Source organism: Dryobates pubescens, chromosome 33, assembly GCF_014839835.1.
Source record: "Dryobates pubescens isolate bDryPub1 chromosome 33, bDryPub1.pri, whole genome shotgun sequence".
NCBI lineage: Eukaryota > Metazoa > Chordata > Aves > Piciformes > Picidae > Dryobates > Dryobates pubescens.
In genome coordinates, this window is record NC_071644.1 from 5,720,576 (window position 1) to 5,734,678 (window position 14,103).

At 50.4% G+C, this 14,103-nt stretch overlaps 2 protein-coding genes across 2 annotated transcripts in view; both read left to right on the forward strand.

Annotated features, from left to right (window-relative positions):
* Window positions 1-288: 288 nt before the first annotated feature.
* LOC104305927 (solute carrier family 2, facilitated glucose transporter member 5-like) lies at window positions 289-13,309 on the forward strand. The gene is made up of 14 exons (XM_054175690.1): window positions 289-403; window positions 531-608; window positions 4,544-4,614; window positions 5,046-5,206; window positions 5,722-5,846; window positions 7,759-7,911; window positions 7,988-8,113; window positions 8,395-8,582; window positions 8,932-9,042; window positions 9,770-9,884; window positions 10,953-11,080; window positions 11,728-11,917; window positions 12,771-12,804; window positions 13,195-13,309. The coding sequence occupies exons 1-14, from the start codon at window positions 289-291 to the stop codon at window positions 13,307-13,309; spliced, it is 1,710 nt and encodes a 569-aa protein (XP_054031665.1).
* A 169-nt stretch (window positions 13,310-13,478) lies between these two features.
* ENO1 (enolase 1) overlaps window positions 13,479-14,103 on the forward strand; it is a 49,638-nt gene continuing 49,013 nt past the window's right edge. Inside the window, exon 1 of the mRNA XM_009906779.2 lies at window positions 13,479-13,500. The gene's annotated coding sequence lies outside the window, so the exon portion shown is untranslated. The remainder of the gene's footprint in view (window positions 13,501-14,103) is intronic.

Below are 14,103 nucleotides of genomic sequence, written 5' to 3' on the forward strand. Positions count from 1 at the left end.
CCAAGCACTGGGCACCATCACTTTTCTAGCGCCTGTAGACATACGCTTAGTGCACAAAGGAAACGTTTCCGTCGCCGACAGGGCAGCAGAGGAGCTGCTTGGCTTCCCCCGACGGACACCAACTCTCCACCCTCTGCCGCACCTCCCCTCAGCGCCTGGGCGGTGCCAGTGCAGGTGGAGGAGGGCGCGGCCCCGCCCCTCCCGCACCACCACGCCCACGAGCCCGCCTCTGGCTCGAGGAGGCGGGAGTCCATGAGAATGCCGTGAGGGGCTGGGCCGAGCCGACCAATGGGAAGCCGGAGAGGATCTGAGCCGGCCAATGGGGAGCCGGAGGAGAGCGGCTCAGCTGCGTGGGGTGTGCTCTACCGCTACAGCCTGGAGTCCGCGCAGCCCAGCGGTGCTGGTGAGAGGTGAGGCGGTGAGTCAGGCTTGGCTGGAGCGGCTTCCTGGGCTCTAGGTGAGTGTGGCGGCAGCGGCGAGGCCTTCCAGCCCTCTGACCGTGTGTGGTCTGAGCCGCTCGTCCCCTGTAGTGACGCTCGAGGACCCTGTGTGGCCGCGGTTTCCCACTCCGTGGCTCTGCCGGGCTGCCCGGAGCTTCCGCTGCCCCCGTGAGACGAGACCTCGCCGTCCATGTCCTCCCAATGCCAGGCTGCTTCACATCTGAAAGTGAAAAGAAATTCCCGCAGGGGAGTTTTCATTTCCTAAGCGGCTGTATGACAAGCTAGCAGTTTAGGTTGCTACTCTACTCTGAGGTACAAGCAGGCAAGACCTGGAGAACTCTATCTCAGATGCTCCTGAAGGTGGCTGGGGATGGGGTACTTGGTTGTGCTTTTGGATTGGGTCTGTTGTGCCTGCTTTCCGCAGTTGCATGGTGATGTGCCTGTGGCTTGAGCTGCAGCAAGCCTGTTGCCCTGGCTCAGGACAAAGCTGTGTGTGTTAGCTGCAGGAAGATGAGCCAGTCCTGGTTTTTAACTGTACTTCCTTTTGAGCAGGTGTGGGATCATCCCAGAGCCCCACAGAGGGAGCTGAAGCCTGGGGAGAAGCCCTGCTGGAGTGGCTGAAGGAACGGAAGAGGTCCTGCTTCTCCTTGGCATGCAGATAGCAGCTGCTTTGGTCTTGACTTATGCTCAGGATCCTCTGGAAGACGCTGCTTGGCTGCACTCCGACTTCCTGGGTTTCTTCCATCCTTCCCTTCTCCTTCCATTATAAATCTTTACAATTGTTTGGGAGTTTGCTTTTCTGCCTGACAAAGGCAATATGTTGTGTCTTGTGGGGTGGACAAATGTTGTGGTGATAGGAAGACTTGAGTAGCTTCTGAATAGGACTGTCCTGGGCATGGATTTCAGTCCTGGTGTGTGAGGCTTTCAGGCCTGGCTCCTGTTCCTCACTTGAATGTGGACAACTCGTGTGCAAACGTGCTTGTTTTGTGGTGGTGATGGATGGATCTTGTTAATGGTTTAGTCCTCTTCCTTGGTGGTTAGGAGTTGCCATCATCAGGCTCTGTGGTGGCAGCATGCTTCCTGCTTCCTGGGAAAATGTGAACTCTGTGGCCCCCTTGATGCTCAGAGATATCTGGGTGTCCCACCCCAGCTGTCAGCAAGGACAGCCCTCCCCAGCAGCAAGACTGTGCCTGGCATATGCTCTGAACTCCTGATGTCCTCTGCTGAAGCACAGCCTGCAGTCTGCCCTTGCTCTGGGAGTGTTCCATCAGAGGCGGGGAGGAAGTGGGGTTTTGTTTGCTGTCTGGAGCTAGTGGTTTATTTACAGCTCCTCACTTGCTTGTTGTTTATATGTTTTCTCCAACTTGTACAAAATAAAGTTTAGTTCTTTACCAAGGTGTTGTTCAAGTGTGTTTGGGTAGGTCTCAGCAGCTTGGAGGATGAACAGCCAGTCAAAGAGCACATGCAAGGCACGTGGGGAGCAAGCTGCTGGGTTTTAAAAGGCAGATGAACCAATAACAACAAGGTTTGGTTCACATTGCTCTGGCAGCAGGAGCTACCTATGGACTTTGCATTTCTCAGAAACACCTGGCATTGGAGTTGACAATTAACCAGGTCCTGTACTGTTCCAAGTGGTCTCTCAGTGCAGGAGGTTAATACCAAGTCAGCTGCACGTGGTATACCTTGCATGTAGAAGGAAAGGAGCTCATGGGCTTTGGTGGGGAACCTGTGTCCTGCATACTGTGAGAAAGAGATCTGAGGATGAACCTGGTCTCTGGGAACTGCAGAGGTGTCCTGACAGCTTGGTCCCTGCAAGCTGTGACAACTGTAGCATTTTGGCCCAAGGACAGAGAGGCAGGAGGGTTAATTTCAGTTCAGCTTTATTGCTGTTGACTTTAGCAAATGCCCTCTCTGATGCCAGGGCTGTACCCCTACAACACCTCATTCTCCCCAGACGAAGCAGTTGCCAGCCAGCCTCTGCCGCTGCACCATCCACAGCTGCCCAGTAGCTGTTTATTGCTGTACCCTGGTCTCTGTGCACATAGATGGGAAAAGCAGATCATTTCACACTATCTCAGTACATTAGAGGTTGGAAGGGACCTCTAGAGATAATGGAGTCCAACCCTGTTCATGGAGTCCAACCCCAGCTCATCAAGTCCAACCCCAGATGGAGTCCAACCCCAGATCACTGAGTCCAATGCTGCTTTTGCAGTAAGTCAGCCCCTTCCCACTGGCCAGCTGAGCACATTTCCCCTCTAGCTGGGCAGCACCTCTGTTTTGAGTCAGAGTCTGATGAAAGGACATCTGAGCTAACAGCCACACACTTGACCAAGGAAAGGAAAGAGGAGACACGAGGGAGTCGTGCAGAGAAAGGGGGCGATCCAACAACAGCAACGTGCTTTCGCTGCATGAGCTCCTTGTTGATTGGATGCTTTCTGCAGTCACAGAGGGGAATTTTCTTTGCAGGGTGTTTTCAACCCCTCTGTTGTCTGTTTTGGCTCTAAAAGTGTGTGCTTGGCATCTGTGAATAGAACTCCAACATGAAGTTGAAGGGAAAGAAGCAGGAGAGCTCCAACAGCCATGAAGGCTCAAGGGGGGTAAGTATTATGGCCTCTATCCTTGCAACTTCAGCCTCCTGCAAGAGGAACTGTTTGAGATCTGCAAGGACCTGTAGAGGAAGGAGAAGACCAAGGTCTTGTGGGCTAACATATCCACAGCTGATCTCACAGGAAGAACAGAGATGTGTCTGTTCTTGAAGGTAGTTTAGTTTATGTGTGTCGGCAGTGTCCTGTTGCACTCTCTGGTGATTTTCTCTCTGTGTCTGCAGCTGACTGACCATGTCACTCCTGGGGGACTTTCCCCTTCTGTCTGTGAGTTTCCTTTCCTACTTTCTACTCACTTGTAGGCTGCAGATGCTCTGGATGGGAGCTGCCTTTCACAGCAGTGTTTTTGTGGCATTGTGCACAATGCCATGGTTGTGTATGCTGGGGGCTGTCTGAATGTGAACAATTACCACCAGTGGCTCTGTTGAGGCAGCCACCTTGCAATCACCAATGCAGGCTGTAAACAGTCTCTCTACAACTACCTGAAAGGAGGTTGAAGTGAGGTGGGGATGGGTCTCCCCTCTCAAGGAACTGGTAATAGGACCAGAGGAAATGGCCTCAAGTTGCCCCAGGGGAGGTTTGGTTTGGCTATTAGGAAAACCATCTTTCGTGCAAGAGTCTCTGGAGGTCTGCTGCTAGAGGTTCTGAGGGGTGTCCTGAGTACAAGGCGTACAAGCAGCAATCTGGACAAATGGCAGATACTTGATGTGGGGCCTGAGCTGAGTGTTGGGACACACAGGCTTGCAGACATTGAGGATACTTATGATGACAGAAAATTATGTGTCTGGATGTCAAATGGCTTTAGTGATGTAACAGGAGTGAGAGTTATCCCTATCATGGCTGGTGTTTGATCCTGCTCCAGGTGGTGATTTCACCCTCCTGTATAACTACAAAGTGCTGCTCTTCTATCTCACCACCAAGCCTCCAGTGAGCTACTGGGATAAGTTCTAACAGGGTTCAGTGGCAATAGGATTAGATCCATCACCAGCTTGATCCTGAAAAGTGGGAGGCAGGACAAGCCAGCATGTGATAGCAGAACAAATGAACAGGAAAGAGGTTTTGTCACCTCATGCAAAATAAAATTTCTTATCTTGAAAGATTTCCTGTGCCAATCTCCTGTGTTATGCACTCCCTAATTTACACGTTGGGAAAAGAATAATTGCACACCATTGCATTGGGTTTTTTTCCCCCCTTCCCTGCCAGGTGGTTCCTTTAAACGTGCTAACTTCAAAATTATTCATCATCCAAATGTTCCATCAGTAGCAGGGAAGAGTAGAAAGAATTATTGCAATGACTGGGTGCAAATGGAGCAGAACAGAAGTGGTGCTGATGAAAACAACCAGTTGGGCTTCTGTTGTACAGCAATGTGAAGCAGACAACACAGAAGACAAGTCTTAGGGGACTTCTTTATTTGTCATTCCTGCCTAAAATCTCCTAAGGTGGTGTCTGTGTTTGTTCTTTCCCCTCTGCAGACACTGACACCGGTGCTTGCTCTGGCAGTATCAACAGTTGCCTTTGGATCTGGTTTCCAGTTTGGCTACAACACAGCCTCGGTTAATTCTCCAGCCCCGGTAGGTTGGCCTGTGGAAGGGAGCATGACCAAAGTGGCAGTTTGCAAACTGAGAAGGCAGCCAGGTAACAGCAGACTGCAGGTGTTGCTGGGCTTGTTCTGCATGCTTTGAGTCACCAGGCAACTGGGGAAAAGTGGTTCCTTGGGAGAGGAAATGGGAGATGTTAAGATGTTTGGTCTTTGCCCAGCATCAGGAACTTCTTACTTCTGGAATGCAGGGGAATCTCCTAAAGCACGATAACTTGGAGTAACAGTTATCTAGTCCAGGCTTCTCCATCCCTCTCTTGCATTTCTTTTCCCTCTTAGCCATTCTGGGGTTTATCAGCATATATTTTGGGGGGCAGGAGGGGGAAATCTGTGGTATTTGTGGGTAATGAGCTTTTCCAGCTTGAAAACTTGACTGTGTTAAAGGTATTCTGTCTTTCATTCCAGTGCATGCAGGACTTTTACAACCAAACCTACATCAACAGGACTGACAAGCCTATGGATAGTGCCTTCTTGACATTACTCTGGTCTCTTACTGTGTCCATGTACCCTCTGGGAGGCCTTTTTGGATGCCTCCTGATGTGGCCTCTAGTCAAAAAGTGTGGCCGGTATGTGACAGTGGTGCTTGGGAGCCTTCATCACCTGTTTGCTGGGTTCAGATAAGATTTGCCTCACAACTCACTCCAGCTGACCAGGGCTGCCAGGAGCATGTGTCTTGCACACCTTGATTGTAAAGCAGATGGGCTGCTGATTAGTTGCTGGACTCAGCAATACACCTTATCTCCCTCATGTAGAAGACATTTCTGGATTCAATTTAGTCAGGCCCTGGCTGCACCCTGGGCACTGAGCCAGGTAGAGGGCAATGATGAAAGTCCTGGGGTGGGATCACAGTCAGGCGCAGCTTGTGCTGCTTGGGTCCTCCTGAGAAACTTCAGCTCATTCTTCAAGCCTTCATTCCCTGTAGGACAAACAACACATTGGGATAATCAGCATCTTCTCTTTGATTAGTCTTTGGGGTGGTGATTCACTTGAGTTTTGTCAGCATAACACAGAGGGCCTTTATCTGCTACTAAGGCTGACATAAAAATAAACTGACTCTGTCTCCTTCCCTGCTACTGTGCAGAAAGGGCACTCTGCTGATCAATAACATCTTCTCCATTGTTGCTGCACTCCTTATGGGAACCTCAGAGCTAGCAAAATCCTTTGAAGTAATCATCGTTGCACGTTTTATCGTGGGAATATTTGCTGGTAAGTGAGAGGTTGGATGGCAAAAGGAGAGCAATGAATGTGTTCTTGGCTATGTAAAGAGGTTGCATTCTCACAAGGAATGGTTTCACAGGTAGCATGTTCTAGCCATGCATCCACATAAAAATGCACTACTTGCCTGAGTAACACTTGTCACCTAGAACACAGTGGTGGTGAGGCTGGAGGAGATGTACAGAGTAGATGAGTCTGTGATGCAGCTACCCTCTGCAATCAGCCTCTGCCTAGGTGCTGGAGCTCCAACAGCCAGGAAACCTGCTCAGAATAATCTTTTCCCAGACATCTCAAATCAGTTGGCCTGGCTTTTGTGTGCCTTTTTGCTTTTTAACATAATCCGAAACAGAAGAATCCTTCTAAATCAAAGACATGGAGGACCACAGCAGATCCAATAATCCAGTCCTGGAACTGACTGTTCTTCCTGTTGGAGGAAAGAAATGGGAAAAGGGAGAGCAAAGGGTTCAGTGCCACAGGATTTACTGCAAAGATAGGAGGAAGTCAAGGAGCAGGCTGTGCGTGGGCTGCTGGTCAAGTGGCTCTATCAGAGCCAGAGTTATGTGGAACAAAGAGACACCCAGCACAGCTGGGTACCTTGTGCAGTGGTACATAGCCAGGCTGATAAAGATCCTAACATCATTTGGGCTCAATTAATTGGCTTTGGGATAATGAGACTTACATGCTCCATGATTTATTAGTGAGTTGGGATGCCCTGTGAAGATATAATGAGAGAACAAGAAACTGACCCAGGAAAACAACTCATTCTGTAACATGCAGCATTTCAAAGCATGAGCTAAGGCAGGAAAGTTGCCTTGTCAGATGCTTTGGATCTGTCTTTTCAGTCTCCTAAGCTGGGCAGCTGTTGTATTGGTTCTCTAAATATTAAGGGAGCTGTGAAGTGTCATCCCTCTTTCCAGTTATTTATAACAGACAAAAGAATCAGGACTGGCTGTCCTGACTAGCCCTTCACAGCTTGGTCTCTCTGGAACTATGGACTTCATGTCTGGTGAGGGAAGGTGATGAGCCTTGACCTGCTCCAGGCTTTGGAAGGATCCAAGCAAGACCTTTCCTTGCAGAAGAGCAGCTCTAATGCTGCTAGATGTGCTGGCAGCCCCCATTGTGTGCAGAGCCCCTCTACCAGGGCTGGGTCCCCATACTCTGAGCAGTCACTCACTGCTCAGTGAGTGCAGGAGTCACGGCTAGCAGGGTTTGACCTGGGCGGTTAAAAGGCTGGTTAGAGTGTGAGCTTAAACCACTGCACCTCAGGAGTTCAGTTTGTTTTCTAGTTGCTTTGGCTTTCAGATAACAGCTCAATCACCTTTGTAGCTCCAAGCTCCTGAAGTCTAGGAACTTTAGAAATGCAAGATAAGAGCCTCACATGGTCATCTGGCACCAGGAGCTTGGGGTTTGCATGCCAGGATTTACAGCATAGGCGTGGGAGCTGGCAGCTCTTGGTGTCACTGTGGGTGACACAGAGTGATCCTCAAAATAACCTATGTCCTGCTCAAGTAGAGCTACCTACTGCAGCATGCTGATAGAAAAGGTGTGGAGATGTGGTGCTGAGGCACATGGTTTAGTGGTGGACTTGACAGTGCTGGGTTAATGGTTGGTCTTGATGATCTTAAAGGTCTTTTCCAGCCTGAACAATTCTGTGACTCAGTGATTCTGTGCTATCTGTAAGATAGCAAAGCGCTCTGCAAAATATTCCTGAGCAATTAAAGGAGCAGTAAATTTTTAATAGCCAACAAGAGGTCACATCCCTCTGTCCTCATGCCAGCTTGTTTGGCCACTGATTTAATTTCTTGGTTTAGAGAAATCATGTGGGACACCAGCATCTTGCTGAAGGTAGTGAGCACACTGATGTCAGGCAGCTGCATGGCTAACACTGTTCTTTACCTCCTAGGTCTGACTTCCACTGTGGTTCCCATGTATATTGGAGAAATAGCCCCCAGAAATCTGAGAGGTGCTCTCGGGATAGTACCAGAGAGCTTCGTCACCAGTGGGATCCTTACTGCTCAGACCCTTGGTCTCAAGAGCATCCTTGGGAATGCTGAAGGTAAAGCCCTGCCTTGGGACTGCTCTGTGGGCTCCACTGGGGAAAGATTTCTGATGGTTGCCATCTTGTCTCACAGGCTGGCCTGTGCTGCTGGGGCTCACTGGGATCCCATCAGTCATTCAGCTCCTTGTATTGCCCTTTTTACCTGAGAGTCCCAGGTACCTGCTGATACAGAAGGGCAACGAAGAGCAAGCACGGAAAGGTAGAGCATCAGCCTTTACTGGAAGGGGTGGTGGAGTGGGGCAGGTCTGACTGTGGGGCACAACTGACAGCAAGCAAGTAGGAGATTCTGCACTGACACGGTGCTGGTGGATGGAATTGCTGCAACGTTGCTCCTTTCTGTGCACGTGTGAATCCCTGACTTCCCCCTGTGGAAGCACTGCTGGCCATGGCTTGCATCTTGTTCTCTCTTGATTTGAAGCAGGAGAGCTCACTGCACACCTGCTGCCTGGGGTCCATAACTCATCTTCCTCTCCTGACTAGCTCTACAGAAGCTGAGAGGCAGGCCTGATGTGGATGAGGAGATAGAAGAAATGCGCCAAGAAGACCGTTCAGAAAAGGAAGAAGGACAATTCACTGTCCTCAGCCTGTTCACCTTCAGAGGCTTGCGGTGGCAGCTCATCTCTGTCGTTGTCATGATGATGGGCCAGCAGCTCTGTGGAGCGAATGCAGTGAGTGGGAAGCAACTGGGAAAGGCCAGCAGGGTGGGAAATGTGTTGTGGATGCTGTGAGGCAGTGCTGACACAGAGCTAGCACCTAGGACACCTCACGTTGTGGTGGGTTGACCCTGGCCAGTACCAAATCCAACAGTCACCTGTACCAGATAGAGACTCAGTAAGGATGGTTTGGATGCTTAGAGTAAGCTGCTTGTGTCTGGATCCAAACACCAACATCTCCAGGAAGGAGAGAGTTCAGTTCTTGGGCTTCTGTACACCAGTTCCAGGATGGAAAAGCAGCCAGGATGGGATTCCTCTGTTCTGCCTTTGGTCACACATGAACACAGCTCTCGTTTTGCTGCAGGTCTTCTACTACTCAGACAGAATCTTCCGGTCAGCAGGTGTGGAAGAAAACAGCGTTCAGTATGTCTCTATCGCTATAGCTGCCACCAACGTTGTCATACCTATAATTGGTGTAAGTTTGTGTTGGGGCTTCTGGAGCTCCAGTCCTCCAGTCCCCCCAGCTACCTCTATGTAAATTGGATGATGTTATGGACACATACTGGGAGCTGCTTTACACAACAGATGCCCTGCAGTGTTGCCCAGCTGAAGGTACCTCTGTTGACCAAAGCAATCAATTCTGATGAGCTCTCATGTGCCTCAGAAGTTTTCGGTCTCTGGGTTGGTAGACCCCTTTTTGCTACCTGGTGTTACCATGTAAGCTTCTGTTCCACACAGTCCTCACTGGCATTGGATACTGATGAATGGCTTTCCCATTCTCTCAGTGGTTTTAATTGATCCAGATTTGTGCAGTTCCTGGGTCACTTCATACCTACAACCTCTCAGCATGTGGTAGAAATGTCACTGAATATCTTAGAAGACAAGGACTACCTTGGTAGACTTTGATGGAGTAAGAGGTGTTGTGTCCACTGAGTCTGGCTTCTCACCCTCTTCTCTCTGTTTCAGGTTTCCATTGTGGAATCTGTGGGGAGGAGAATCCTTCTCCTTACTGGCTTTGGATTGTGCTGTGTCTCCTGTGCAATGCTAACTCTGGCCCTCAATCTCCAGGTGTGTAGCTGAATGGCTCAGGTGATCCTCCCCATGTGTTTCTGGACCTTGGTATACTCCCTTAGTTGGAAGGTGGTTCTGGCTTTAGAATGCCTTAACACAATCACTGCCTTGAATGTGTTGGTGATGTTCAGATAGGAACCACATCTAACCCAGGATTCAATTCTTCACAGCCCACTGTCTCGTGGATGTCTTACATCAGCATAGTGTCTGTCATCGCTTACATCACTGGACAGGGGATTGGAGCTGGTAAGTACACACAGCCCAGCCGAGTGTCGCCCACACGCTGGGTAAAGCCAAGTGTTGTATTCAATTTCAGATCAAAAGCTTTCCAGAGCTGATCCAAGGAGATCAGATTTCTTCTCTGTGTGGCCATGCACCTTGGTGATTGCCAGCTTTTGGCTCATTTATCACAGAATCCTTTGGCTTGGAAAAGACCTTGAAGATCATCCAGCCCAACCATTCTCTGAGTCTGCCAAGGCTGGTGCTACACCATGGCCCTCAGCACAACAACTCTGTGGCTTTTAAACAAATTAAATTAGAAGCAACTCTAATGATTTTTGTGGTCCTGCAGATCCCTTTGCAGAAAGGAGGTGTGCAGATAGTTGTGGATATTGGAAAGGCTGTGTCCTGATTCAGCTTCTCAGAGTGACAGAGCTGTCTGTTTCTCTTGGAGAGCCCTGCCAGACCCTTGCTGGGTGTAGGAATGTGGGTTGAAACTCCCATAGGGGTTTCACTGGCAGATGGAATTACATACAACCTTTCCTGTTCCCTTGGTGCCATCAGGCAGGTTCAGGCACTGGGAACAAGCAGACTGCTGGAGGGGGAAGACCGGGCTGGACTGGTGGCCTGACCTGGTTTATGAGAGCATGGCCTGTTTCAGCTTGGCTGTGCCACAGGATGGCAGTGCAGGGCGTGGGCTGGAGGGCTTCTTCCAGGAGACCTCACCTCAACACGTGTTGGGCTGACTCCTTGCTTTTCTTTTTTAAGCAGCAGTGACTTGCTTAGTTGCTGCTCCTGGGGTGCTCTCTGGGGAGACAGTTGGTGTTTATTGATCTCATTTTGCAATTTGTGCTGCAGATAGGTTCATGATTAAGGTGCAGTCATGGGAGAGAAGAGGCTGATTGCTCAGTGTGAGCTTAGGAAAGTCATTTAGCTGCCCTGGGTTTTGTATTTAATCCCTTATTTGTTTTAGCAGTGTTTCTGAACACTGGCAGTTTACAAACCATCACCTGCTGCTGAACTGAACAGTGTCATCTAGGAATTCAGAGTGGGAGAATTGCCTTTGGGGTTTCCAAATCTGCATCTACCTTCCAGGTCCAGTTCCCTACGTGTTGATCAATGAGATGTTCCTGCAGTCATCCCGGCCTGCAGCCTTCATGTTGGGTGGGTGTATGCACTGGCTTGGCTATTTCGCCTTGGGCATTGTGTTCCTCTACATGGAGGTAAGATGCAATCACACAAAGCAGGGCAAGACTTCAGCTTCAAATTGGTATCTACACCCCTGGGCTCTTTGAGACACCTGTCAGTCCTGAGAGCTGTGAAGCTGATTCCTGGTGGCTCTATGCAGGGTTGCAGGTTAAGGGCAGGAAAGTGATGTTAATCAGCTTGGTTTTGTCAAGCCTGTTGCTTGTGGTTTAAAAGCAAGCAGTTCTTTTTCCAGGTGAATGCCTCATCCTGAATTCAGGAGCATGAAGAGGACTGCACTTTTCCCATCTTCCATTAGGGGATGGTGGAGAATTGGCTCCCAGGGATCCAGTTTTAGCTTTTGATCATTAGGTCATCGGTTAAAACTGCTCCCCAGCAGCAGTGACTCATACACCCTGCAGTTGCCTATATTAGCCTGTGCAAAGGGAGCTGTTGAGTTTAGTTTTACTGATGTAAGAGACCCTCACCCTCCTTTTCTAGCAAATCCATGGTGGTTTCAAATAAACCTGTGGTGGTGGTATGAGAAGACAGAATCTAGACCAGCCCTAACTTCAAATCGTTCAACTTAAAATATGTGCAGCTGACCATGTCTGCTTTTGTGGATGTCACATAGACAACTGGAGTATCCCTCTGATCCCTGCTCTGTCTTCTTCTGTTCTCCTAGGCTGCACTGGGGCCCTACTGCTTCCTGATCTTCAGTGCTGTCTGCCTTGCCACCGTGGTTTACATCTTCTTTATAATTCCTGAGACAAAGAACAAAACCTTCATGGAAATCTACAAGATGATGGCCAAGAGGAACAAAGTGGAGATTCAGGAAGATAAAGAAGAGGTTATGGATTTTGATGCTGTCTCAGGTGGGCAGGCAGAGAAGAAATCAACGTCCTGCACCAAGATGTGACCAGGCCCATGGTTTGGCCTGGAAGAACAAATAAATCAATTCATCACATGATACTGATCTTCTTTTAGACCTCCTGCAGTCTTTCCACAGAAGGACTTTTCCTATTAGCCATTGTGTCTTGAGATCTTGCTCCTTTTGAGTAATCAGCAGGACCATTCTGGTTCCTGCCATAGCCACTGCCCCGGCAGATCACCATTCATGGGATTTGTCACAAGAAAAGGGCAAATGTCCTCGGCCAGCTCAGCTCCTGTGATCTACTAACCTGTGTCATGAGGTGATGTATGCCCCTGATGTCGTGATTGACACGTCTCAGGTGACACAAGCCAGGCTGTAGGCTGGGGTTTGCCGTGAGGCAGACCATCAGTGGTCTGGGATCAGGTATCAGTTGTCCTGTTTGTTGGATGGGCTGATAATGGCTTCCATCCTGTCAACTCTTGTCCTTTTGTGTACCTACAAGATTAAACACATGGCACTAAGCCCCAGCAAGATAAAGCAGCAGTCCCTGCTTTGGGGGTTCACACTCTCACAGCTGGGGATGCTGCTCTATCTTCAACAGCAGCAATCCTGTGCAGGAGTGAAAGCTAAGGGTACGAGAAGGTAACTGAAGGGACAACATCCTGCTTTTCCCAGGACTGCCTGTGGCCTTGTTCAAATGTTTTTATCTTGCAATGTAATTTCCTCTGATTGCAGACTCCCTTCTGCAGTGCTAACCTGAACCACACTCTTGAGGAGCCCTGGCAAAACCAAGGCTCAGCTTCCAGTTTTAGTAACAATAAAAGCGGTAAATTCCTTTTCTCTCTCCCCACAAGTCTTTATGTTCATACAGGAAGATGCAAAGGCAATGTAAGAATCATAGAATTGGTTTGGTTGCAAGAAACCTTGAAGTTCATAAAGTCCAATCTCTAACCCAGCACTGTACCACATCCCTCAGCACCGTCTATCCATGGCTGTAGAAACCCCCAGTCCTGGGGACTCCACCACTGCCCTGGGCAGCCTCGTCCGGGGCTTCGCCGCCCTTTTGGGGAAGAAATTTTTCATATCCAACCTCACCCTGGTGTCCGAGATGTGGCCTCACCAAGTGCCAAGCACTGGGCACCATCACTTTTCTAGCGCCTGTAGACATACGCTTAGTGCACAAAGGAAACGTTTGCGTCGCCGACAGGGCAGCAGAGGAGCTGCTTGGCTTCCCCCGACGGACACCAACTCTCCACCCTCTGCCGCACCTCCCCTCAGCGCCTGGGCGGTGCCAGTGCAGGTGGAGGAGGGCGCGGCCCCGCCCCTCCCGCACCACCACGCCCACGAGCCCGCCTCTGGCTCGAGGAGGCGGGAGTCCATGAGAACGCCGTGAGGGGCTGGGCCGAGCCGACCAATGGGAAGCCGGAGAGGATCTGGGCCGGCCAATGGGGAGCCGGAGGAGAGCGGCTCAGCTGCGTGGGGTGTGCTCTACCGCTTACAGCCTGGAGTCCGCGCAGCCCAGCGGTGCTGGTGAGAGGTGAGGCGGTGAGTCAGGCTTGGCTGGAGCGGCTTCCTGGGCTCTAGGTGAGTGTGGCGGCAGCGGCGAGGCCTTCCAGCCCTCTGACCGTGTGTGGTCTGAGCCGCTCGTCCCCTGTAGTGACGCTCGAGGACCCTGTGTGGCCGCGGTTTCCCACTCCGTGGCTCTGCCGGGCTGCCCGGAGCTTCCGCTGCCCCCGTGAGACGAGACCTCGCCGTCCATGTCCTCCCAATGCCAGGTTGCTTCACATCTGAAAGTGAAAAGAAATTCCCGCAGGGGAGTTTTCATTTCCTAAGCGGCTGTATGACAAGCTAGCAGTTTAGGTTGCTACTCTACTCTGAGGTACAAGCAGGCAAGACCTGGAGAACTCTATCTCAGATGCTCCTGAAGGTGGCTGGGGATGGGGTACTTGGTTGTGCTTTTGGATTGGGTCTGTTGTGCCTGTTTTCCGCAGTTGCATGGTGATGTGCCTGTGGCTTGAGCTGCAGCAAGCCTGTTGCCCTGGCTCAGGACAAAGCCGTGTGTGTTAGCTGCAGGAAGATGAGCCAGTCCTGGTTTTTAACTGTACTTCCTTTTGAGCAGGTGTGGGATCATCCCAGAGCCCCACAGAGGGAGCTGAAGCCTGGGGAGAAGCCCTGCTGGAGTGGCTG

What these genes read in the sequence shown, in the direction of transcription:
- LOC104305927 (XM_054175690.1), top strand. Translation starts at nt 289, where the DNA reads ATGGGAAGCCGGAGAGGATCTGAGCCGGCCAATGGGGAGCCGGAGGAG. An exon ending in TATCGTGGGAATATTTGCTG is followed by an intron (nt 5,847 to 7,758) that starts GTAAGTGAGAGG and finishes TTTACCTCCTAG; the next exon opens with GTCTGACTTCCACTGTGGTT. An exon ending in GGATTTTGATGCTGTCTCAG is followed by an intron (nt 11,918 to 12,770) that starts GTGGGCAGGCAG and finishes TCTCCCCACAAG; the next exon opens with TCTTTATGTTCATACAGGAA.